Source organism: Phoenix dactylifera, chromosome 8 (genome assembly GCF_051530095.1).
Source record: "Phoenix dactylifera cultivar Ajwa chromosome 8, Ajwa_hap1_PhDact_Kaust_v1.1, whole genome shotgun sequence".
In the NCBI taxonomy this organism is placed as follows: Eukaryota; Viridiplantae; Streptophyta; class Magnoliopsida; order Arecales; family Arecaceae; genus Phoenix; species Phoenix dactylifera.
The window spans coordinates 31,232,635-31,256,127 of NC_143197.1; the positions used below are offsets into that span (position 1 = coordinate 31,232,635).

The 23,493-nt window shown below is 38.1% G+C and overlaps 2 protein-coding genes and 2 non-coding genes across 4 annotated transcripts; 2 read left to right on the top strand and 2 right to left on the bottom strand.

The window, feature by feature from the left end:
• Positions 1-1,543: 1,543 nt before the first annotated feature.
• On the bottom strand, positions 1,544-3,788 carry LOC103702815 (exocyst complex component EXO70H1). The gene has a single exon (XM_008785384.6). The coding sequence runs from the start codon at positions 3,690-3,692 to the stop codon at positions 1,818-1,820; it is 1,875 nt and encodes a 624-aa protein (XP_008783606.3). The 5' UTR covers positions 3,693-3,788; the 3' UTR covers positions 1,544-1,817.
• Positions 3,789-14,428: 10,640 nt separating this feature from the next.
• Positions 14,429-18,770, top strand: LOC103702814 (large ribosomal subunit protein uL29). Its single transcript, XM_088703610.1, has 4 exons — positions 14,429-14,569; positions 14,662-14,797; positions 14,877-15,033; positions 18,515-18,770. Exons 1-4 carry the CDS (start codon positions 14,566-14,568, stop codon positions 18,587-18,589), a joined length of 372 nt encoding a protein of 123 aa, XP_088559736.1. The 5' UTR covers positions 14,429-14,565; the 3' UTR covers positions 18,590-18,770.
• A 2,030-nt stretch (positions 18,771-20,800) lies between these two features.
• Positions 20,801-20,873, top strand: TRNAE-CUC (transfer RNA glutamic acid (anticodon CUC)). Its single transcript has one exon. It is a non-coding gene; the product is annotated as a tRNA-Glu (tRNA).
• A 1,046-nt stretch (positions 20,874-21,919) lies between these two features.
• TRNAR-UCG (transfer RNA arginine (anticodon UCG)) lies at positions 21,920-21,993 on the bottom strand. Its single transcript has one exon. It is a non-coding gene; the product is annotated as a tRNA-Arg (tRNA).
• Between the last annotated feature and the right edge of the window lie 1,500 nt (positions 21,994-23,493).

Here is a 23,493-nt window from a genome sequence, read left to right on the forward strand (position 1 = left end):
AAATGCACATTTTTGCTATCTTGCAAAAGAAACGTATGCATTTTACTTAGGTGCTTCAGGACCATATTAGACTTAAATAATACAAAAGACCTGATGTTAAGTTCAAACATAGCAGGTTATCTTACCACAATGAAATTATAAGATGGCTTTCATTGGGATGTCTTCCAACTAGATAGATTTCCTAGTCTCTTTCCATACAAGACATGCTGATGGAGATTCTCTCCCTCTCTCTCTCTCTGAAGTAATGGTGATGGAGATACTCTTTAACGAAAATTATAATCTCTGTAGACTAGCAAACCATTTCAAGGCTATTCCTTCCACTAATTCAGAACATCTTCGCTTAAAACTCATTCTGAACTAATGGACTTGGAACCCATTTGATCATTGCAAATGACCATTTCGGTGCGTCTACAAGATTACAAAATCCAGGTAGCTGCCAGAAGTTGCAGTCAAAAACGCTGAGCCAAGGCAGACATATCACATCACGATGCGTGCACCTGCACATTAGGATATCAGAGAGCAGACAAGGCCACGTGTCCCATGTGCTCTGTGATGTTGATGAGTCAACGCATGCCTCCAATTTACTTGGTCAACCATGCGAGAGCATCTATCGTTATGCAGACAATTTTCCTGGCTAGATTTCAGGCTGTTTCCATCTCTCTCTCTCGCTCTCTCCCCCCGGTTTTCTGAGAGGGGTGTTAAGCAAAAAGATAAAAAAGATAAAATGCCTTCAGATTATTCATGGTTGTCTTGATACAGTGATGATGAGGCCCCTGCAATCAACCTCAGCCTTCAGAGTTCTAAACATGGAATTGCTCGGTAATGGTGAGATGTAGATAAAATTTATTTAACTTGCAGTACTTTCTTCCCTTGAGCATCATGAATTACCTTAAACAGGCTATGTAGGTACGATCCAAGCTCCAGCACAAGGAGACCCACCTGTGGCCACTACGGGCCCATCAACCAATCAGCTGATCTAATTGTGCCTGTTATATCTTCACGTAAACGCAGTATTTTCATATAAACAACATTAATTTGTAAGAAATGGGGAAAAAATTCATACTTCGATAACCAGAATATTAAATCCAATTCTCTCATTCTGGTCATTTCTTTTGTATTTTCTTATCATTGTGCTAAACATGCCCAATCGCGTTTATGTCTCATTAATCTTGCTCCTGGGCTCTCCATTGCTGAACCCAACTTTGAAGCCCATGTTTTAAGCTCATATAAACAGCAATGAATCCAAAATGTGAAACACCCACCCAAGACTGGATACTCAAACCTAGCACACTGCTGAGCTAAATCCTTATAATTCCACATAATTTTGATACAAATTTTCTATACCTACTGTTATATATCAGAAAAGGAAAAAAGAACCTAGCCCTACTTCTCCATTCACAATCACAAATTAGATTGAAAAACAATTCACAAAATTAATATGATTTCATGAATAAGGAATTAAACAGCACACAATATTAGAAACCAAAGAAATCCCTGACATTAGGGTGCATCTAATAATGGAACACACCAACTAGCAGCAGTATGAATGAAATGCTGCCATTATTTTTTGACAGTATTTTTCTGAAAGAAAATAAAATAACTGGTGGATCAGGATTAACATAACTTCTCAGAATTTAGAATTTCTGTGAGTAATTAGATTGTTTGCGACAGCTTGGGGATATTTTTTTTCCTTTTTGGAAAAACAAAAAAAATAACTCGGTAGTATTTCATAGTTAATTGTATAGTTTGAGTACGTATCGACTTTATTACGAAGTTACAAGTATGTGGCTATAGATTTGCGAAAGCACAGCAGCGTCCTATACGGATGCCGACCGAAGGGGGGTCTTGAACGAGCCCGAATCCAGAAGCCCATAGACGCGGTTCCTCACGTCCTCCGGCGAGAACCTCACCACGGCTGCGGCCGCCGGTCCGGAGTCTCTGAGCGCCGCGCGGCACCGCTCGTAGAACACTCGGTACGCCGGCAAGATCATGCTCGCCACCGACGCCCAAACCTCCTGCCTCATCACCTCGTCGGCAACCACCCAATCCGCCTGGCTCTGGCACGCCGCCTCGAACGCCTGGTTGAACCCCTTCATCTTCTCCCACGCCTCGCCGGCGTCCATCTCCGCCGCTGGATCGGCCGGCGTCGCCGCCGCGACCTTCGCCCATCCCAGCCGCTCGTAGTTCGACGCGTAGTGCCGCGCCTTCGCTGCGTGCTTCGCCGCCCAGTCTTCGCCGAGGAGGAACCTCAGACGGCTCTCACGGACCTTGTTCACAATGTACTGGAGATTGTTGGAGAGGAAGAGGTAGGAGAGCGCCACCTCCCGGTAGACCTCCGCCTTGCCGTCGAGCTTGCAGAGGAGGACGAGGACGAGCCACGCGAACCGGACGGAGATCGCGGAGGCGGCGCCGCCGCCATCGGAGGTAGAGGAGGGGGAGGCGGGGGTGGAGGAGGCAGAATCGAAGAAGGATTCGGGGAGAGGGGTCGGGATCTGGAGAGGGAAATCGGCGTAGATGTCGGCGAGGGACGCCTCGTAGTCGGCGAGGAAGACGAGGTAGTTCATCACGTAGCGGGTCAGGGGGTGGACGGCGCCGCCGGGGACCGGCGATTTGGAGTTGTCCTTCTGGATCGCCGCCTCGAAGTCGGCGAGCGTGGCCCGCGCCGCCTCGGCGAGCTTGAGGAGGGAGGCGAGAGCTTGGGACCGGACGGCGGCGGTGGACTCGAAGCAGAAGACAGCCTCGATCTCTGGCCAGAGATCGGACATGGCGTCGTAGAGATCGAGGATCCGGAAGAGCTTCTCCGGCGACCGCTTCGTTTTGGCCACGGGTTCGGGGAATCCGAGGAAGAGGGTGGCGGCGTCGCGGGTGATGTCGGCGAAGCAGGACTCGCCGATGGGATCGGAGCCGGCGAAGACGTAGTCGCAGAGGATCCTTTCTCCAGAGAAGAGGGTCCTGAGGGCGACGGGGGCGGCGCCGAGCCAGGAGCGTATCTTGAGTTCCAGGACCTCCCAATCGAGCTTCTGGACCTGGGATTGGGAGAGCCTTTCGAAGCCGAGGCGGTAGAGGCCCTCGTCAACGATGGATTTGCGGAGGGTTTTGTAGATCCGGACGCACTCCTTGCCGTAGCCGGCCGCAATCATGACCTCGGCGATGGCGCGGAGGTCGGCCATGGCGCCGGCGGAGGCCTGCTCGACCTCGCCGATGGTCGCGCCGGCGGCGCGGATCTCGTCGTCGTCGGAGTTCTCGGTATCGTCGGAGAAGGCGCTGGAGCGGGCGCGGGTGGACGAGGAGACGGACTCGGGGTCGAGGCGGTCGCGGTTGGCGCAGAGGATCTGGTGGAACTCATGCTCGAGGCGGCGCATGGCGGTCTGCATGAGGGTCTGGGCACGGACGAGGGCAGCGGAGCGGGCGGCGGCGGGGGCGGCGCAGTCGCCGGAGACGAAGAAGACCATGGCGCGCTGGAGGTTGGAGACGGCGTGGAGGAACTCGCGGGCTTCGGCGCGGCCGGCATGGAAGAGGGAGGTGACCTTGGCGAAGGTATTGGCGTCCGCGTCCCACCGGGAGATCATAGCCTCGGCGGAGGCGATGTTGTCCTCCATGAGGGTGGCGGACAAGCTCTGCCGCGGCGACGTCGGCGGGGGTGGCGACGTCGGATGGGGCCGACGGCGGCCGGCGTGGGAGAAGAGGCGCATTTCTAATCTCTCACACCCAAAGAAGAAGAAGAAGAAAGTGAGGAACTAAAAGGTTTGAGGACAAGAGGAAGAGGGAAGCTGTTATCGTTCGGGTGATAGGATATAAAGGTCGTTAGCTATACGTGCTTATATAAGAGAGGGTGTGGCCGAGCAAAGCCCGCGGAATTGGGGAGACGTATTAAGGGATGTCACGTTTTTTTTTATTTTTATTTATAATTAAAATTTGGGAGTAACACGCAAGCTTAAAGCCACTCAAATGGACCCAACACGATGAAGTCGGCTAATTAAGGAGGTGATGTCATGTACAATTGTACAAAGAATTTAAGAAGGGATAACTACTGAGGATATTTTGATATTGAATTTGGAATAGAGGGGGGGAAAAAAAAGGAGCAGGGTCAGACCCTGCCACCCTGGTGATCTATGTGCGAATTAGATGGTGTTTCATTGATGTTTCCGCTTGAGCTTGAGCTGGAGCATGGCAAGTGGCAAGTGGCAACGTGCTTGTAGCGGGCTAATGGTATAAGCTTAGCATGCGCTAATCGAACCCCTTGTATTGATAACTGTCCCTCTGTACGTGGGTTGTGGTTAGCAGCTGGGTCTTATGCAGTGTTGATATGGGAATTGGAGATAAGCATGGTTGCGTTACAATGTGCATTGGAATTTGGAATTAGAAGATTCTTCTTTTTATAATTTTTTTATACTTACATTTACAGATATTTTGATGAGCTGAGGTTATATGTCAGGAACCATGCATGCACGTAGGGCTGGCGTGGCAGGCTCATCCATTCAATCAGATTTTACTTGCATTCACTAAGTTGCCTCCGCTGCTGCTGTGCTTCACATACGTAAAACAAGAAGAGCATTAAGATTACGCATCACAGCAATTGAGTTGTTGAATAATGAGATCTTTTCCTGGTCAGTAAGTATAGACTCACTCGACTTCATGATTGATTTTAATCTCATGAAATGAATCATATAAAATCCAAACTTTCATGAAAACATTGATATTTGTGAGTTTATATGTAATTATACTTTTAATTTGCTACGAACGAGCGACCACGACCAATGCTATCATCGTAAAGACGTAAGGTGGCAACAAGTTGCAAAACAATATCATGACACATCGTTAAGCAAAATATGTATATATATACAAATATTATGATCATAAAAAAATGTATGAAATATACGGCAGGCATAGTTATAGCAGCTAACGTGAATGATGCATTTCCGGCTTGAGATGCGTCTACCTAATGTCATAGACTTCAGCTGTACTATATTTTTGTCAGCTAAAGTATATGACAAATGGCGTTCTTGCACGGTCCCTCTGTGTGCACCACATGGGCGGGCGGTGGGCCGTCCATTTTTATTCGCGTGACCAGAATATAAACACATATATAAGACACATAACATATCGATCCCTCCCTTCTTTATCATCCATGACATTATTTAACCAACGTAGAAAGTTTCCAAGACGATATGCACTCTATTTTATTCATGGTATCAGCTCGCCATGCAATTCTATAATTTAGTTTCCAGTCACCTTGTCTGTTGGACTATCACGGTTGTGCCGGTTTGGACTTCGCAAAGGAATCGTTGTGAGTTGTGATGCTGGCCATTATATTTTAAACTAAACGATACTGTGTCACAGTCAACTGATAGCAATGTTAACAAAGTTCAAGAAAATGAAACTGTTGGCTTTTTATCATCGGCCGTGCGCATTGCTGCATGAAAAATATATATACCGTATATTCTAGGGAAGAGAAAAGAATAGAGAACAAGAAGGAAGCGTGTGGCGGCCGGCTGCAAGAAATCAGGAGGAGCAGCTGAAGAAGACGGTGAGGTAGGAGGAGCAGGTATCGCTGGCCAGGGCGATGACCATTTCCTAATTCCTAGCTTGCAGCTGTATTAATCGATAGCTTGTCTTCTTATGATTTGTTTTTATCTTCTTGCATGCTCTCTCTTTCCTCACGGGTAATGAGCATCGGCCGTCCTATAGCGGCATTGAGCCTAGTTTGGAGGCCGTGTGGACTTTGTTCTTGGCGATCGATGAAGTCGTGCGAAACAGGTAGAGCTGATGCCAGTGTTAATTTCACCAAAAAAATTGTTTTAAATTAAAGTTTGCAAATCTATTATAAAAATCAATAGTTTATATTAAAACAATAACTCGAGCTTGGAGTTGTCATTTTTTTTTATTATTATTGTCCACTGTTTTTCACTATAATGACATGAAATGATTGTTAATAATAACTAATATTCTTTTTTCCTACAAACCTAATCTTGGATAATAGCGACAGTTATTGTTCTTTACTACAATAAAACGTAATGGTCATGGAGGGGGCCGTCATTGGGTTAATAGTGTTAGGAAAAGAAAGCTAAAATCATTATTAATTGTATAGTGGGCTAGGTCATTATCTTAGTTGTATGGTGAATCATGGTTAAATGGGGTTGGGTTCATTGTTTTTAACAATAGGGCTGGGCTTATTGTACATTGATACCGACATCATCGAACTTTAGTTCGGAGTTGACCGACCACAACATTAACTCCATGTTTGGTTAGGCTCATAAGAGGAAGGATGGACAGCCATCATCTACTATTTGGTTCAAAAAAATTTAGAAAAGATCGATGAATGAAAATGAAGGATTGTTCATCCATTCTGACCTACTAATTTGGATCTTTCCAAACTAAGAGGATGCGAAGAAGGATGGATAAAACATACGAGGGATGGCTTCGTATGTCAATAAATTGTCCCTCATTAATTTTCTTGACAAAACCTTAAAAGTACATCTATTTTTCTATTTATATTCATTATTTTTACTTAACTATTTATATAAAATTAATTAACGTTTTAAATTAAAGTATACATTAATTAGTTATTTATATAATCATTATTTAAATAAATTATTTCATATATAATTAATCTATAAAACTATCTATTTAAATAAATTAAATTATAATTTAAAAAATTATATGATTTTTATATAATTATAAATTATAAAGATTATAGGTTTATATATTGCCCTACTTCTTTGGTACAAATAAGTATTATAAATCGATAATAATAACATGCTTTTACCAAAGGATAGTTCAGCAAAAATGTCATACAAATAGCGTCTACCTTTTCTTTAATTCTTCTACACCAAATAAAGGAGAAAATTTTTTCCATTCATCCTTCCATGTTTTATTTAACATATGGAAAGATAGATGGAAGATCCATCTTCCATCTAGAGCTAATTATATGTCAGGCTTGAGGACAAGCAATATCAAATTTTACATAAGCTCGACTCGAAGCTCGATTAAGAATGAGAGTTTAGGCTCGAGATTCAGCCCATGAACAGCTATACCTCCATCCATTCTCTTTCTCATTTATCTATTTTTTCATCCATCCTCTTCCTTGTCCCTTTTTTCTTTTCTATTCATTATTCCTTTAATTCATCTATTAGTATAAATTTAGGATTGATCCCAGAGATCCTTGATTTATTTGTTTTTTTCTTTTTTGCTATCTTTGTATCATCCTAGTTATAATATTTTATACATTCTTAACTATAAATATAGATGGTAACCGCCTCACGGGAAAGGTAAAAAAATTCTTAATAATTATTTTTTTCAATTTTTTTTCCTCAGCGGGTTACAACTTACAACTGTATAAAGTCGCATCTGATTCATCTGAATTCGTGCCAACATTTTGTTCGCAGTCGGGCTCCTCGTGTGGCTGCCACGTTTGAAGTTGTCACTCTCTCAACATCCAAGGTCTAAAGTAAATCATAAGGCCGTCCAAATAATTTGTATTAGAGACCTGTGACAACTTGAACGTATTAGTAACATGAATTTAAATAACAATCATATTATATATTATATATATAGAGAGAGAGAGCAAGAGAGTGTTTATGTGTTTAATTAGGATATTGTTATAATAATATGGCTTTAAAACAGACTTACTAATTTCAATATTAGCGGTTAAATATAAAACATAAACCAGATATAATTTAAAAATTCAAAAATATCTAATATCTAAAAAAAATTATACAATTTTAAGTCCCTTAGTTTATGTATCAATAAGTCGCCCCAAATATACAGTTGTAATATGCTGATTTTGGATTGACTTGATATATTATCAAAAGGTGTAGATTATATATATATATATATATATATATTATATTCTTGAACATAGAAATTTTAGGCCTTCTCTATCGCGTCCGATGACTTACAATTTCATTTTTGACCATTAATATTGAATTTGGTAGTAGGTCTAAATTTTTTTGACCATTATGGACTCATTTGGTTCGTTGAAAGATTTTTTCCGCGATAGAATGTTTTTTTTTGAGAAGATGATTTCTAAAATATGAAGTCTAAAAAAATAATTTTGACATATTTAGTTGATCATGAAAAAGTAGCACATTGCAAAGTGGCTTATGTTTGGTTAAGCATCTACTTTTTAGAAAAAAGTTGTATGAAATACTTATAATTATATCCTTTTTTTAAAAAAAAGGTTCCACAGATTTTTCTTTTTTATGAAACATAGGATTTTTGTTTCTTTTGAAATACTACTTTTTTATCTCTCTTCTTTTAAAACTCCAACCAAATAAGTGGTATGTTTTTATTTTCTCGTTGATCACACTTTTTTCTCTTCTTTTTCGGCAAACCAAACGAGTCCTATATATTTATTAAACACACACACACATATATATATATAATATTCGACCTGGAAAGTTTAATTTTTCAATTTAATTATTTTATTTCATTAGTACAAAAAAATCAATTTCCATAATTTTAATTCAGATAAATGCAAGATAAGAGCTTCACAAACATTTTCATCATTTATATTTAGTGTGATTGGTCACATGCCCACATCTCATGACATAATGTCTTATTTTGAATGAATTTTTAAATTAGTTACAAGTAGTATTCGCTGGAGTACTATTCAACTTAGCAATCCCATTGTAACTAACTCATGGACAAGGTTGAACTTGGAAATGTCAAAAATGGATGCCCCAATATGTCCTCTAGGAACCTCCACAATCATCATCTTGAAAGTGACATAATCCAACTCATTGCCACGAGTTTCAGACTTATTTGTGGATTGGCTGACTCTTGGTGTTTACCTCTCCCAAGCCCATTAAATTTATTATAGTTCTAGCCACTCTAGCCACCATTAATTCAACATTTGGTCTAATCTATTTCAATATTCAAAATACAATTCTGGCTAAATATAACTCTCCGGAAATGATCATATTTTAGTAGTATTATCATATATAATAACAAATGCACATTGAGCAGCATTATTTTGATAATAGTATTAATGTAAATTATAAATTTATGTTTAGCATTATGAGATACTATAGTGTAACATGCAATTCATTTGATCCAGTTTCTGTCTTTGATGTGGCTAGAAAAGAGAACTACATGGAAAATTGATTACATTTATTGACATATTTAAATTTTATAAAGTAAATATAATTGAATAGATGGAATTACAAATATTTATCCATCTTTCTTGCATGCATCACACTTGCTTTTATGCCATGGGCATTATTTACGAAGCTCGATGGTAACCGGACATGCCCTTCATTTGGAAGCCCATACCATCACCCTCGAAACACTTATGTTTAATATGCTTGACATGAGAATGCACTCCGCAAATGGAAATACGATGGACATTAAGACCTAGCTCATCTCATTGTATGGCATAATTTATAATTTTTCAAATGCACCATGATTATTGTAAACATGTTACGACGTTACGTAATGTCCTTTTTAACTCTACATGCATGATGAATTGATGATATGTAAGCACGGCAAGCATTGGTCTATCCAAGCAATGACATCAATATAAAGATTTCTCTCTCTCAAATTAAAAAAGAGAATCCATAGATCACCTGCTGAGATTATCCTGATGTACACAAGTGCAAGGAATGGATCACTCTCCACGATAAAATATTGCCATGGGTGACCTCCAATTAACTGAAATCTTATTAGCAACTACTCCGTACGCCAAAGAGGACCTTTTGAAGATGAGACACGATCAAAGTTTAGCCTACCAATTTATATGCACCTTTTCTTCCCATCCCAAGATAACTTAGAGATCGAAATCGTCATTTACTTCATCATCTCCTCTATATTTTCTTATGAAAGAAGTTTTCTTAACAAGTTTATGGCCATTGCATCCACACGCCCGATAAGGTTTGCCAATGCGCTGTGGATGCCGTAGTAAATTGGATAATTATACCTGATTCCTATTTATCTCAATGGCTCAAGTCTTAACAAGACTAATACCTTGATTTTTTTTATTTTTTTTACCTGGTTTCGACTTGAATACTTCTGCTGCTTTCTAAGGTGATGTACAAGAGGTGATTGCAGTCGTATTCAAATAAGTATTTTAGCATCAGCATCAATCAGACTCAATGTGATCTTATATTATCTCTTTTTGTATAAACTGTAAACTAAGAAAGAGGAGAAAATTAAAAAGGGAGGATGATTTAAAGTAGGTTTGAAATTTGACTTGGGCAACTATTTTCAGCATTATTTAGCAGCTTTAGCTCGACGCAAGATCAAGGAACGCGACACAGTGGCTCCTAACATGTCATGCTGATCATAACATATGAGACTTCCTTAGTAAGTATATCTGCTCAAGTCTTTTAAAAAAAAATCTCAGCTTAAATCTTCTTTCGCTTCAGCGTACGTACGTTTGTTTTTTTTTCCAGCAATTGACCTTTTCCTACCTTTGACTTAAGAACAAAGAAATCTTACCTGTCTTGTTTAGAGTTTATCTCTGAATGAGAAAGCATCTTTGGTTCCCCATTTGTTTATAAAAACATGCGGGGCTCATTTGTTTTGATTCGTACACTGCCATTCACTGAACATGGACGCTTGCGACTTCATCTCAACCATGTAGCTAGTGAGAATACTCTCTCCTCCTCCTCTCCCTTTAATATATAAAGGGAGGCAAAAGAAGCCAGCCAGCTTTATTAAAGATTAATCGCATTTACAACAGAGACAAGAAACATAAATGAGTTATATTATCGAAAGAGGAGAGACAGATATGAGAAAAAGAAGTTAAATAGCTTCAAACTAAATATCTGATAATCAAGACAGAATATTTTGATGCTCATAAGATGAAGCAGTGGAGAAAAGAACCTCATCCAGACCAATAAGATGGAGCATTCATTGCCTGAAAGTTTCAAGCAATTTCCTAAAAATTTTAAGGCCAATATTTTTTTGCTATACCAGCCTAATTTGAATATGAAACGCTTTATTTTGAATATTTTTCTGCTATACCAGCCAAGTTGTTGTATCTTTTTCTACATCGGAATGCTCTCATCTTTTTCATGGATGCATGTAGGCAAGAAAAGTCTTCTTGCTCCCAAGATGAGGAAGAGTGGTTACAGCCTTACAGGAGGTGGTCATGAGCAGAGAGAAACGGCAGGAGGATGGTTACATTGTGGCATTCTATAGTCACAGGGAGGTTACCGAACGAGACCAAACACCATCGCTGCTTCACTCTTCTCCACTTATTTGTTGAGCCTTCTTTGATGCCGTATGATCTACGAGAAAGGAACTTGTTAATGCACCCCTAATTTTCCCTTCTGGATTCATGCTTGCTCCCTTTCTCTTCTGAAAAGTACCAGAACAATTGGTGACCCAAGGACCGACCATGATGCATGCATGCATCGAGGCTAGAATACTGTTTGCTTTGATTTGAAAAAATGGAAATGATGTGATAGGCAGCGTTCGCTAGAGTCTTGAAAACCAATAGGAGAGAAACATGCATTTAATGCGTTACGCTTTTCTTCTGTGGTTTGCTTTTTTGCCATGTCCTTTTTTGAAATGAAGCACGCTAAAACTCTATGAAGAGATTAATAAATAATTGTCGCCGTTTTATGGTCGTGTATATCATGTCATTTCAAACAACAAAATCTAGGGTGCACATAGATATATGAGACATATGAAGGCAAATCCACCAAATTTTCCTTGGTCGTAATGCGTCGCAATATACACGAGCCAACACCGGTCTCCATCCAAATAGCTCTATGACTCTCCCTTCCATAGTACACTTACATTGCATTTGTTCTTTCAGTACTATTAATATTGTGTACAATAGTTTAAAAATCTTATTTCATTTTGAGCTGACGGGCCCTACCAAATTTATACTTTGATATTATATTAACTGATCAATTAATTTTAAAACTTAAGTTGATATAAAAAAGGATAGGTAATGTATATTGGACATAACAATTCAACAATAATAAGTGTTTTTTTTTAACACTTTGGTTGCCAACTAATATAGATAACATTCTCTGGATTGTTGAGAAACTCACGTTATTATCATTTTTTTCTCTTCATTGAATAATTTTCTGATTTACTCTCCACAAATGAATTGATTCGGAACTACTCAATTATTCTCAAATTACACAAGAATTTTATATTTTATTAATGAATTATTCATGATTAATTTTTTAAAAAAGTTATGTATTACAAATTAACGATGTTATGTGTTATTGCTGGTAAGGATATTCTTCGACTACCTTGTGTAATTTTTGTCTCTTCTATAGTTATTTTTGAATAAATAAATTGAAAAATATTTTAAAAAATCATATGATTATAACTTTTTTTTAATTCTCTTTTATCCAAATTCTTTTCAAATCTTTGATTATATTTTTTTCGACTTTTTCTTCAATTTTCTAACCATATTGTTCTTGAACGTCAAACATTTGGCGATGTACAAAAGAAAAAAAAGGTCAAAGCATCCACTATTTTCAAATTATCAAAGTATGAGATAAAATGAGGTCAATCATTATAACAAAAACCAAAACTTAGGGCATATCTAACCAAGAATAAGTATCCTCCTATCCTTCTAGGCATGGATCATGAATGCGAAACGAGACCTACTAGAGGTGTCCATGAACTAATGGTTGTAAGTAGCTGACAAAAAGTGTGCCAATCAAAGTAGAACCGTGGAAGAAAGTATAGGCTCATTGACTTATGATCCAAATTTTTAACGAAAGAGACTCAACTGTGGTGATTGATGCCTATAGCTCTAGGCATGGGTAAAATGGTTTTAGGAAAAGTCTTGAGATCATTAGATCAAGGTCATTCAAGAATAGAGAGTTCACATTGCCAAAAAGTTGTTAATCACACCGTTGACTTGTTACTAGGTATAAAATAGAACTCAGCAATTATGCAAAAGAAAAAAAATAAAAGAAGGTAAGATTCCTCACCCATCACTTTCATTTGCAGACATCCAATAAAGACTTAATGTGCTCTAAAATCCCACTAATCGCAATGCACATGGGAAGAAATATATAAATCAACATACTGGAATAATCATTAAATAACATACTTAATTTTATGGAATATAGTTCTTGTTTAAATATAAGTACGTGTATGGTTGTGAAATGTAAATAGCATTCTAGATAAATTTGCCGAGATAGCAAGCACCGGCGATGAGAGTGTTGATGGTCATTTGCTAGTCTAGGTTATGATTTATTTTTTACTTGGAATATTTCTATCGCATCACACTAGGAAATTAATATGCTATCAGAAAAATAAATCTTATTTTGCAGAAATAAAAGCTTATTTTTTCAACGATGAAACTGACACGTAATAGCTATTTATCTTGCAATAGAACGGCGACCATGACAAAACAATTGATCAACAGCGATGATTTTTCAAATGTTCAGTATATATATGTATAAACTAGGAAAAGCTAAATTAATGGGAACTCGGATGAATAATCTTGAAAATTCAAGGCTAGCAACTGTTTAGGGGGTTGCATGGGTGATGGGCTCCTATCAGCAATTTGTTTTGGGTGCTTGCCCCAGTTCTTGGTTACTTCTTGATAGTTCAATTCTTCGCATTGTATAAGGATAATGTTATGGAGTAATTGAACTTTTTGAAACTATTAAAATTACCTGTTATCAACCTCTCTAAGACGGGCTCTCTCTAAGGAACTTTTTGAAGATATGGTAAGCCCCATAGCTTTGGGAGAAAGGTTGCCTCTTTGCAAAAGGGTCATAGCGACTAGGCCTAGATGATTGTTTACCAAAAGTACAGGTCTCCATGAAGTTTGTAAGACTATATATGGGGGTTATCGCTTACCCAGTACTAGAAGATCAAGAAAGTTGGTGACGTAATGACAAAGGAGTAGGCGATCGAAGCCCCAGTGAATTTTGACCCGCAGGAAAAGCATAATAATCTGGACACTGTTTCGAAGAGAGACCATGAAATAGACATATACGGACTGCTTGTATCTGGACAGAAAGATCTTATGAAGCTTTACTGTTCCTTGGAATTAGCTTTGGGCCTTTCCTGTACAACTTAGGTGGAAACCGGGGGCCCGAGCCATCGTTGCATGTATGGGCCGTAAGACTACATGGATCTACTTGGGTTGGGCTCTACTAGCAGGCTAGCAAGAATTCAACTTGGGCCAGAGACACTGAAATCCAACCCAACTCGAACAGTATTCTGGGTCTAGGCATATATTCATCATAGTATCAACCGCACTGCGGTACTAGGTACTGTTTATGGGGTTAAAATTACTTTTTCTATATACAAATTAAGTTTAACCCAGCTTATCCTGCTTTATCCTGGCACTCGATTTAGCCATCGAGGATAACAAAAAGATACCTTGAAGTCTCATAGCAATGGGAGGTAGGTTAATGGGCCCCCAAATCCAGCCCACTTACAATGTGTAAGTGGGCTTGATTGTTGAAATAAAAAGGCCACTTAAAGCCAAAGCCATCAATTTAGGGTATTTTTAGCTGTCTCTATACGACTAGGGTTTTTAAGAGCTCTTCTCTAGCTTTGGAACCCCTGCCGCCATTTCGTCTCGCCCGAGCCGAGCGAGAGTAGAGAAGAAGAGATCTCTAACCGCTTCCAATGGGTAAGGACTTGATCTCCATTCCCTTTTCCCGATTCCCTTGGACCCCATCTCTTTTCTTCTCGCTCACATCCTCCTTCTTCTTCTCATGGCAGCGAGGATTAAGGTCCACGAGCTCCGGGGGAAGTCTAAGGCGGAGCTGTTGAACCAGCTGAAGGACCTCAAGGCGGAGCTCGCCCTCCTCCGCGTCGCCAAGGTCACCGGCGGAGCCCCCAACAAGCTCTCCAAGATGTAAGTCTTCGATTCCTTTCCATCTAAGTGTTTGATCTCGATCGGACGGCGCTCACGGTGTTTGCTTCTGGTTTGGCAGCAAGGTGGTGAGGCTCTCGATCGCGCGGGTGCTGACGGTGATCTCTCAGAAGCAGAAGCAGGTGCTGAGGGAGGCATACAAGAACAAGAAGTACCAGCCGCTCGATCTCCGCCCCAAAAAGACTCGCGCCATTCGCCGCCGACTCACCAAGTACCAGGTTATTACCCTTCTTCTTCTCTTTCTTTCGTTTCTCAAATCTCCCCTTTTTTCTTATAGAAAGATCAAAAAATCCCTTTTGGTTCTATTTGTTCTTGATTGGATGCCTTTTATTTACCAGTTATCGAGATTTTATTTTATTATGGCATGGATACTTCTGCTTTGCATCGAGTTTTGGAGAAATAATTTGGCAACCCTACGTGGATGATAACGTTGGATCAAAAGATAAAGTATTTAGGCCTGATGAGTACAGATCTGGCGTTATAGGTGTCCGTAAATGATGATAATATAGCATCTATTTTTTCTGCACCTTAAGAATTTTTTATGCTTAAAACATTCTCAAATACTCGATATCTCACACCTTCCTTCCACATCAGTTATTTGTGATTTCTTATTGCGCTATCCCTACTGTAGGCTTAATCTAAGAAAAGTATGCGGGTTATATGGTGTTGTGTTGTGATTGGTTTTACTGCTCATATTTATCAGCTATTGTTAAAAAATGGATCTAACCGTTTGCTACATAAAGTGAAGCAGTTCTGTGAAGTGTATATCGTCAGATAGTGATTGACTTAGAGATTCAGGTGGTGGGTCGATGGAATATAATATAGCATGACGTTATATATGTGAGTGAACTTTTTAGTCCTCAATTATATTAAAAGGTGCCTCTAATTGCAACAAAGAAGGTATTGTAACAGTTGTGTCAAGGACATTTAACAATTTCCTTGATTAATGCATGCTTGCATGCTTATGTAAGTCAAGCATTAGTGAAACTCTATAATATTTATTCCAGCCACTCTTGTCAACCGTTGCCTGGCCATGTATCTTTCTCCATTCCAAGGCTTCAAACTACAAGGTGATATATATGATCTTTTTATTTTGAGAAATACTTGGATTATGGATTGAAGCATTAAGTCAATCACTTTCTGGCCATGATTCTGTCACAGTTATTTTTTATGTTAGATGCTAGTTTTACAATTAAATTAAGTAATTATGGAAAAATAGAGGGGAGTTCAAGAGGGAGAAGGGTGCTTTTGCAGTTGCTTGATGGATGTCTTGAGCATCGAAATCCTTTAAGCTACATAGAAATCTTTAATATCTAAAAGAAAATTATCCATTTGTAACTAGCCACATCTTTGACAGAAACAAGTGTTTGAACCCTTAATTAATGCGTTGGTACTATCTGTTAAAGAGATCCTAACACAAATTATCTGTGCAGTGTTGTTCGCATTGCATTCTTAAGCTTTATTGAGAGATTGCAAAACGCAAATGGTCTTGGTAACTAGAGAAAAGTGAATTAGAGCCTAAGAGAAATAAAACCGACAAGGGGCAAAGTTTAAAGATAAAGATCATGACAGAATGCTCTCATGTTCAAGTGCGTACATACCTACGTATAGGGATTTGCAGTTTCAGGACATAACCTTTTCTGTTAATGATTCCTTGGATGCTTTTAACACTATTAAGTCACTTGAGATATGGCCCTTCCATTTAATGCACACTGGCTTTCAAATTAAGATGCTTATTAAACTCAAAATGGGTATGTAACCAATTGCCATTTTGCTGAGAGATAGCATGACATCCGTTCCCATTTAAGCTCCTGTGGGCAGAATGATCTCTTCCGATTTTCTTTGTATATAAAGAAAGCAATATCATTGTGTATTTTAATCATGATTAATTGTTACAGCAGCTTTTTTATTACCAGCAACAATGTCTACACTGCTCAATCCGAGCTTTTGCTTTAGGAGTAGGCAAACTTCCTGGTTCCTGGTTGCATCCAACCAATTAATTTCCAAGATGCCTTTTATCATGACTTTCTTTGTAGCTGTTCCCATGGAAACTATTGCACTATATATCATTTTATATTTGTAATTCCTGCACTTTTGACCACTGCAGTGGATGCAGTTAGAAACTTAGTGGTTGAATGCTTCAATCTAGGGCAATATCCACGGAGGAAACTCTTTGGAAACTTGACCCTCCCCCCCCCCCCCCCACCCAACCCCACCTCACCCCACCACCTTTCTAATTGCTTGTTTAGCTCAAATGTTTTTAAGATATCTGCTTCCCTTCACAATAATTCCGCTCCACCTGCACCCCAAAAAAAAAAACAGTTCTGCACTTGTTCTTTATTTTGGCAACTGAGGCTGGGAATGTTGGGAGTAGATTTGAAGGTATTTCAATAATGTGTTGTCTGATTTATGTACTATGGAAAAATGGAAAACGGTAAAAGGCTTATGCTACTATATAACTGAGCTCATGTTGAAACATTTGCATGCCAATAAGTAGTATTTGTCATTATTAGTGTTGTTATTAGACAACTGTGGTTGGGTTTGATCATCACATCAAGAATTGATAGTTAATGTCTGATCAAGCAAGTCTGTAGCAACAACATATCTGAGTATTTCCTGTAGCAATTACGTGTATCTTAATAAAATTAAAGATCTATCCCAAAGGGCGCCCCTCCCCCTCCCTCCCTCCCTTGCTCCCTCTCCTTTTCTTTTTTTTTGTTAATCTCTCCCCACTATGCATCAATTTTGTCCCTTTTTTTAATACAACAAATGGAGCATCTAAACATCTGCTAGGATAATAGAAGGAAAGACTGAAAGAAACACTTAATATTGCTCTTTGATACGAATTTATGTGGTTTATTTTGTCAGAATTGTCCATGTTCAAGAGAGCTCCCTTGAATTTCTCAAAACAAAACAACGAGTACCATGGTATTCATATCTTGCTTCACAGACTTGATGTTTTAAAGTTTGTTCTGTAATCACATCAAGAATTGCTAGTTAATGTCTGATCAAGCAAGTCTGTAGCAACAACATATCTGAGTATTTCCTGTAGCAATTACATGTATCTTAATAGAAATAAAGATCTATCCCAAAGGGCGCCCCTCCCCCTCCCTCCCTTGCTCCCTCTCCTTTTCTTTTTTGGTTAATCTCTCCCCACCATGCATCAAATTTGTCCCTTTTTTTAATACAACAAATGGAGCATCTAAACATCTGTTAGGCTAATAGAAGGAAAGACTGAAAGAAGCACTTAATATTGCTCTTTGATATGAATTTATGTGGTTTATCTTGTCAGAATTGTCCATGTTCAAGAGAGCTCCCTTGAACTTCTAAAACAAAACAACGTGTAGCATGGTATTCATATCTTTCTTTACAGACTTGATGTTTTAAAGTTTGTTCTGTAATCACAGATTCAGAACCACTCTTACATTTTTTAAGCTGTTCGCACGTAGGATATCTTCTATGATATTTAAAGAGAATTAACTTATATTCTGTGACGCTCGGAGGACATGCTGAGTCATTCTCATCATAGGACAAGTCACATTGTGTAAAAGCTCTCCAGACCTAAAAGTGATGGCAGAACACTGATTCGTCTCTGGTTCCTCATGTTTTTTCATCTTGTGGATGTAATGAACATTTATACAGTTCCGCATGTTTTTTCATCTTCCGCATGCATTAACAGTTCTTTTCTTCTGACTACAGGCTTCATTGAAGACCGAACGACAGAAGAAAAAGGAGATGTACTTCCCAATGAGGAAGTATGCCATTAAGGCATAGATTAGGTTATTATTTAGACTTGTCTTTTTCGTTTAAGTGGCTGTCCTCTGGGATCCAATTTTTGTCATGTGTTTTATGGATTAGCAATCCTGTTTAGTACTATGCTTTGGGTTTATGACATACAAAATGCTAGTTGTCTTTTCTGGGATTCAGATAAGTTTGATGTTTGATTCTTGATTCATCTTCCTTTGCTGGTATTAAACTTGGTTTGACATGTCGATGGAGATTTCTGCTCTACACTGACTTCCATCAAGTGCTGGGATATTCATTGCAATTTCTGCTCGACACTGTTGCTTCATCTGTCTGCTTAAATTATTGAGAACGGCAATCTGAATTGCTGAGCCCTTTGAGTTCTATTCTTGCTGCCTTGCTGGGTGGCCTGGTTTGTGCCCCTTTCACCTCCAGAAAAGGAGAATTCTCAAATCTTACATGCAGGGTGCAGCTTGGCGTAGTTCTTGTTCTTTGTTATTATTTTGGTGTATCAAGTAAATTTGTACATGTGAGAACAACCACAATCACAACGAGTCCGTTAAAGCTGTATTGCATCCTTTAGAATGAGTCCGTTGCAAAGCTATACTGACTTCTCCCTAACGAAATATCAAAAAATAGCTATCCTGTGGAATGCAGGAATAGCCTAGCCTTCAGAAGAAGAAGAAGAAGGGATGTCTCTCCAAAAGTTATCCCCTCTACGTAACAAAGCTTTAAGCTTTGGTACTTATGATTAGACTGTCGAAATACTTGGCGAGTTTTAAATTTCTTGAAAAAAGGTGTATTCCACAACCATTTTCTCACTCGGTGGCCAGATTTCTGTTTTCGTAGTCATAGCCAAAGGCAGCCTTTCATACAGTGCACGTGTCTCAAAGCAAGGAACTGCATGTTCCTCTTAGAAAAAAAATCTTTCACTCTTCCGCTTTCTTTTCTTCTTTTAAGATGGAATTTTCGGTCGTACCATATTTCTGCACACGTGAGACATTTTGGCCTTCCAAATCGGTAGCTTATAACATGGAAAACAAAAATTAGCACACGAATAGGGAAAATAAAAGTAAATGAATGTTGAATGTTCATTTGTTCAGACAAATAATCCTGACTATTGTTATTTGCCGTTGTTTGGATGCCTACGAGAGAAGATACCTCTCATCTTTTTAATTCCAACGATGCCTCCCCAGTTGTATGAGACGAGCCAAATAAACAATAAAATTATATAGTTTGTGTATATCTAAGTCTGTCACAGTACCATCTGAGCCCACTACATGGGGTGGGGGGCGGGTGGAATCCAGTACACCTTTTTTTTTTTTCCTTTCTGCTATTGCTTTCCAACATACTCCGAATCAAAAACATGTTCTTTGATGGCAATGGCACTTTCACTTGGGACAATAGTATAGCTGACTAGGTGGCATCCTTCGCAGCTCATCACTTTGGGAGTTTCACTTGGGACAACCTATTCTTGGTTCCATCATTTTTGTATTCTCTTATTTCTTTTAATCTTATGGATTGCATCCACATCCGTTGTGTGTGAGCCGCCGTTGTACCAAAAAAAAAAATTCGGATTCTCATCAACATTAGATAGGGTACATCCTTTTTTTTTTTTTTTTTTTTGACTCTTTTTATCCAACATACTCCTTTTCTCAGGAATCAAAAACATATTCTTTGATGGCAATGGGGGCACTTAAAATAGGCAAAAGTCAGCATTGAAAGTTGAGATCCATTTTCTACCGAGACAATCCGGCCTTGCTAATTGCTAATCCACTCCCTCTGAAGAAGAAAGACCAGTCAAAGTAACATTTGCCAACAATCTTTCAGAATGCATTTTTTTTAATTGGTATAAGTGTCTTCCTCTGGTGTATATATGCCGACATTATGAAGAACCCGTGTGGAAAGTCCTGCAGAATTGGACTAGATTTTCTAAAAGTCCAACCCATATCTTCTAAAAGCTCATCCTAATCTTAATTTAAATTCTACCAATGCATCTATTGGCTTGTAGGAAGAAAAAAAAAAACACTTATATAGGTTTTTTCCTCCCATAAAATTTGGGCTGGAACGTATTGCATGGATATGTGCCTACTCAAATAGACTGTCCACTTCCGGAATTCAATAAAAAAATCCAATCCAATCTAATCTTGTTGGATTTTTTCCAACTAAGTTACAAGCTAAATCATCCACATACGATGCATCTCTTCGCTTATAAAGGTTATGACAATATACAAACATACCTCCGTTGTAGTCTAGTTGGTTAGGATACTCGGCTCTCACCCGAGAGACCCGGGTTCGAGTCCCGGCAACGGAATGTTTTTTTTCATATTTTGAGAAAAAAATAATGGAACTCCATTTTTAACAATAAAAAGGATTTCTTTTACTTTTTAATAAAATTATAAAACAAAAACGTAAACGAGGAAAATGTTTTTATTCAAAGTCTAAATGAATTATAAATAATTGATTCACAAAAGGAAGTTTGAAAGGTTGACAAAAAGTTAATAACAGAAGCAAAATGCAGTATAAAAGAAAAGACAAAAGAAGGAGAATAGTATTATCTTTTGTAAAATCAAATGCATTATAAAAGAAAAATATAAAAGATGCAAAATGAATTATAAAAGAAAATAATAGACAAGGGGGAAATGTATATATCTTTTAAAAAATCAAATGAATTATAAAAAAAAATATAAAAGTGGAAAAATAAAGAGGTTAATAGAAATAAAGAAGAAAAGTGAGTTGAAGAAGAAAAATTAATGCAGGAACATTCTTATCTTTGTGAGAAAAAAAAGAATTATAAAAGGAAGAATAAGAAGTTGAAGAAAAAAAAAGATAAATAAGAAGTCGAAGAAAAAACTAGTAGGACAAAACAGTCGAAGAGAAAAGTAGTTTTCTTTGAGAAAACAAATGAATTATAAAAGAAAGAATAAAAAGTTGAATTAAAAAATAAAGAAGGAAATATAAGAGGTTGAAGGAAAAAAAATAGAAGGAAAATAGTTGAAAAAAAAATAGAGGAAAATTAATCTGGGGAAATGTTTTTATCTTTAAAAGAATCAAATGAATTATACACAAATAAATTACAAAACGAAAATAAAAAGTTGAAAAATAAAAATGTTGGTAGAAATTTAATAATAGAACTAAAGTGAATTACAGAAGAAAATTAAATGATCAAGCATTTGTTTCTTTGATAGAACAAATAAATTCTAAAAGAAATAATAAGAATGGAAAAAAAAGGAAGAGTTAGAAGTTGAAGAGAGGGGGGGGGGGATAAGAATTTGAAGAAAAAAAAAAGAATGAAAAACATTTTAAAAAATAGAAAGAATTTGAATTATAAACAAATAAAACATTTGATGAACCAGATATCGACCACAGTGGGAGTCGAACCCACGACCTTCTGATCCGAAGTCAGACGCGCTAATCCACTGCGCTATGCGGTCAATTTTATGTTTCCAGTTCAACAAACATTGTTATTCTCTCAAAGCGTTTACACTAAGTCATGCGTTAAAATGGCATACTATTGCTGTTTGTGCATTGCATTAAGTTTTATAATGTGATTATTTGGTTGGATTTGAATTTAGGTTATGTGGTTGGTATCTTCACAACTTCAGATATCAAGTTGGCGATGGAGTTGAGATCACTACACGTATGACCGGAAGGACAACATGTCTTGCTATCTGTCAAACTTAACTTACATGAGACTGAAGCATGATCCTTTTATGATATGGACCGGGAAAGAAGAAAAAAAAAGATAGCATTAGTGGATTTCATTGTCTTGCTAATTAAATTAGGACATGGTATGCCATGGTAAAGAAGAAGGCGGGCTTGGCATTAAGAAATTTAGAAATATGAATCTCTCCCTTCATGCAAAATGGGATTGGAGATTGATGATGAATTATAGTGTTGGTAGTGGCAGCGAATCTATTTGAGGAAGCAAGTTACAACTGCCCACCGCACGAGATGTCGGCTTGCCGTGCGTCTCAGGACTCAGGCGGCGACCCTTCAGAGCCTCCCCGGTTTGGAAGGGCATTTGCTCTGACCTTGAAGCCTTTAGGAACTGTGCTTCCTTTAAACATGGCAATGGTGAAAATATCAGATTTTGGGAAGATTGTTTGTTAGGACCAATCCCTTTTGAATCCTTATTTCATGATTTGTTCTTTAGAGGAGTCAAGCTTTTAAAATCACCAATTGTTCCAAAAGCTTAAATTTATAGGATGAGATAGATTTGTTTATATATTTTATATTGATGATATAGATTTATTTATATATTTTATATTTTCTTACACTCTTTTTCATATGTGGTCGGACTTTTTTTTAATAGGTGAGCTCAACATGTGAAATTTTTTGATAACAGAGTTAAAGAATACGGAAACAAAGTTCGAACTCATGACTTCTGCTCTGATATTATGTTAAAATTACTAATAGTCCCAAAAACTTATAAAAGTCCTAAACATATATGAATAATCTGAATATTATATATAAAGCAGCGGAAATAGGAACGCATACCTCCTGCCATAGTGAATGTCTTTTGTCTTTAGAAGTTCTGATCAGGATAACTCGGCAAGAACACTTTAGTGAGAAAAAGGACTTCTAGTCTTTTTCTAGCTTTATGGGACGTACTGATGAATGTACACAAGCCCCTTTTATAGGCAAGATCAGGATCCTTGATTCTCTATTGTAATAAATATTAGTATTCAATCCATCACAGAATACTAAGAGATATTGTACCCGTTGATTTTAGTTAACTCTACAACTACCTTATAATGATATTTATCCAATAGTTTATCAAGCAAGCTGTACATGAATGTGGTATGGGGGCCACCTTAAGGATAATTATCGAATAAAGTTTACAACTTAAATTTATAAAGTGAGATGAATTTATTTATATATTTTATATTTTTTTACACCAGCGGAACGTCCCAATTGAAAGCCCTGTTCTC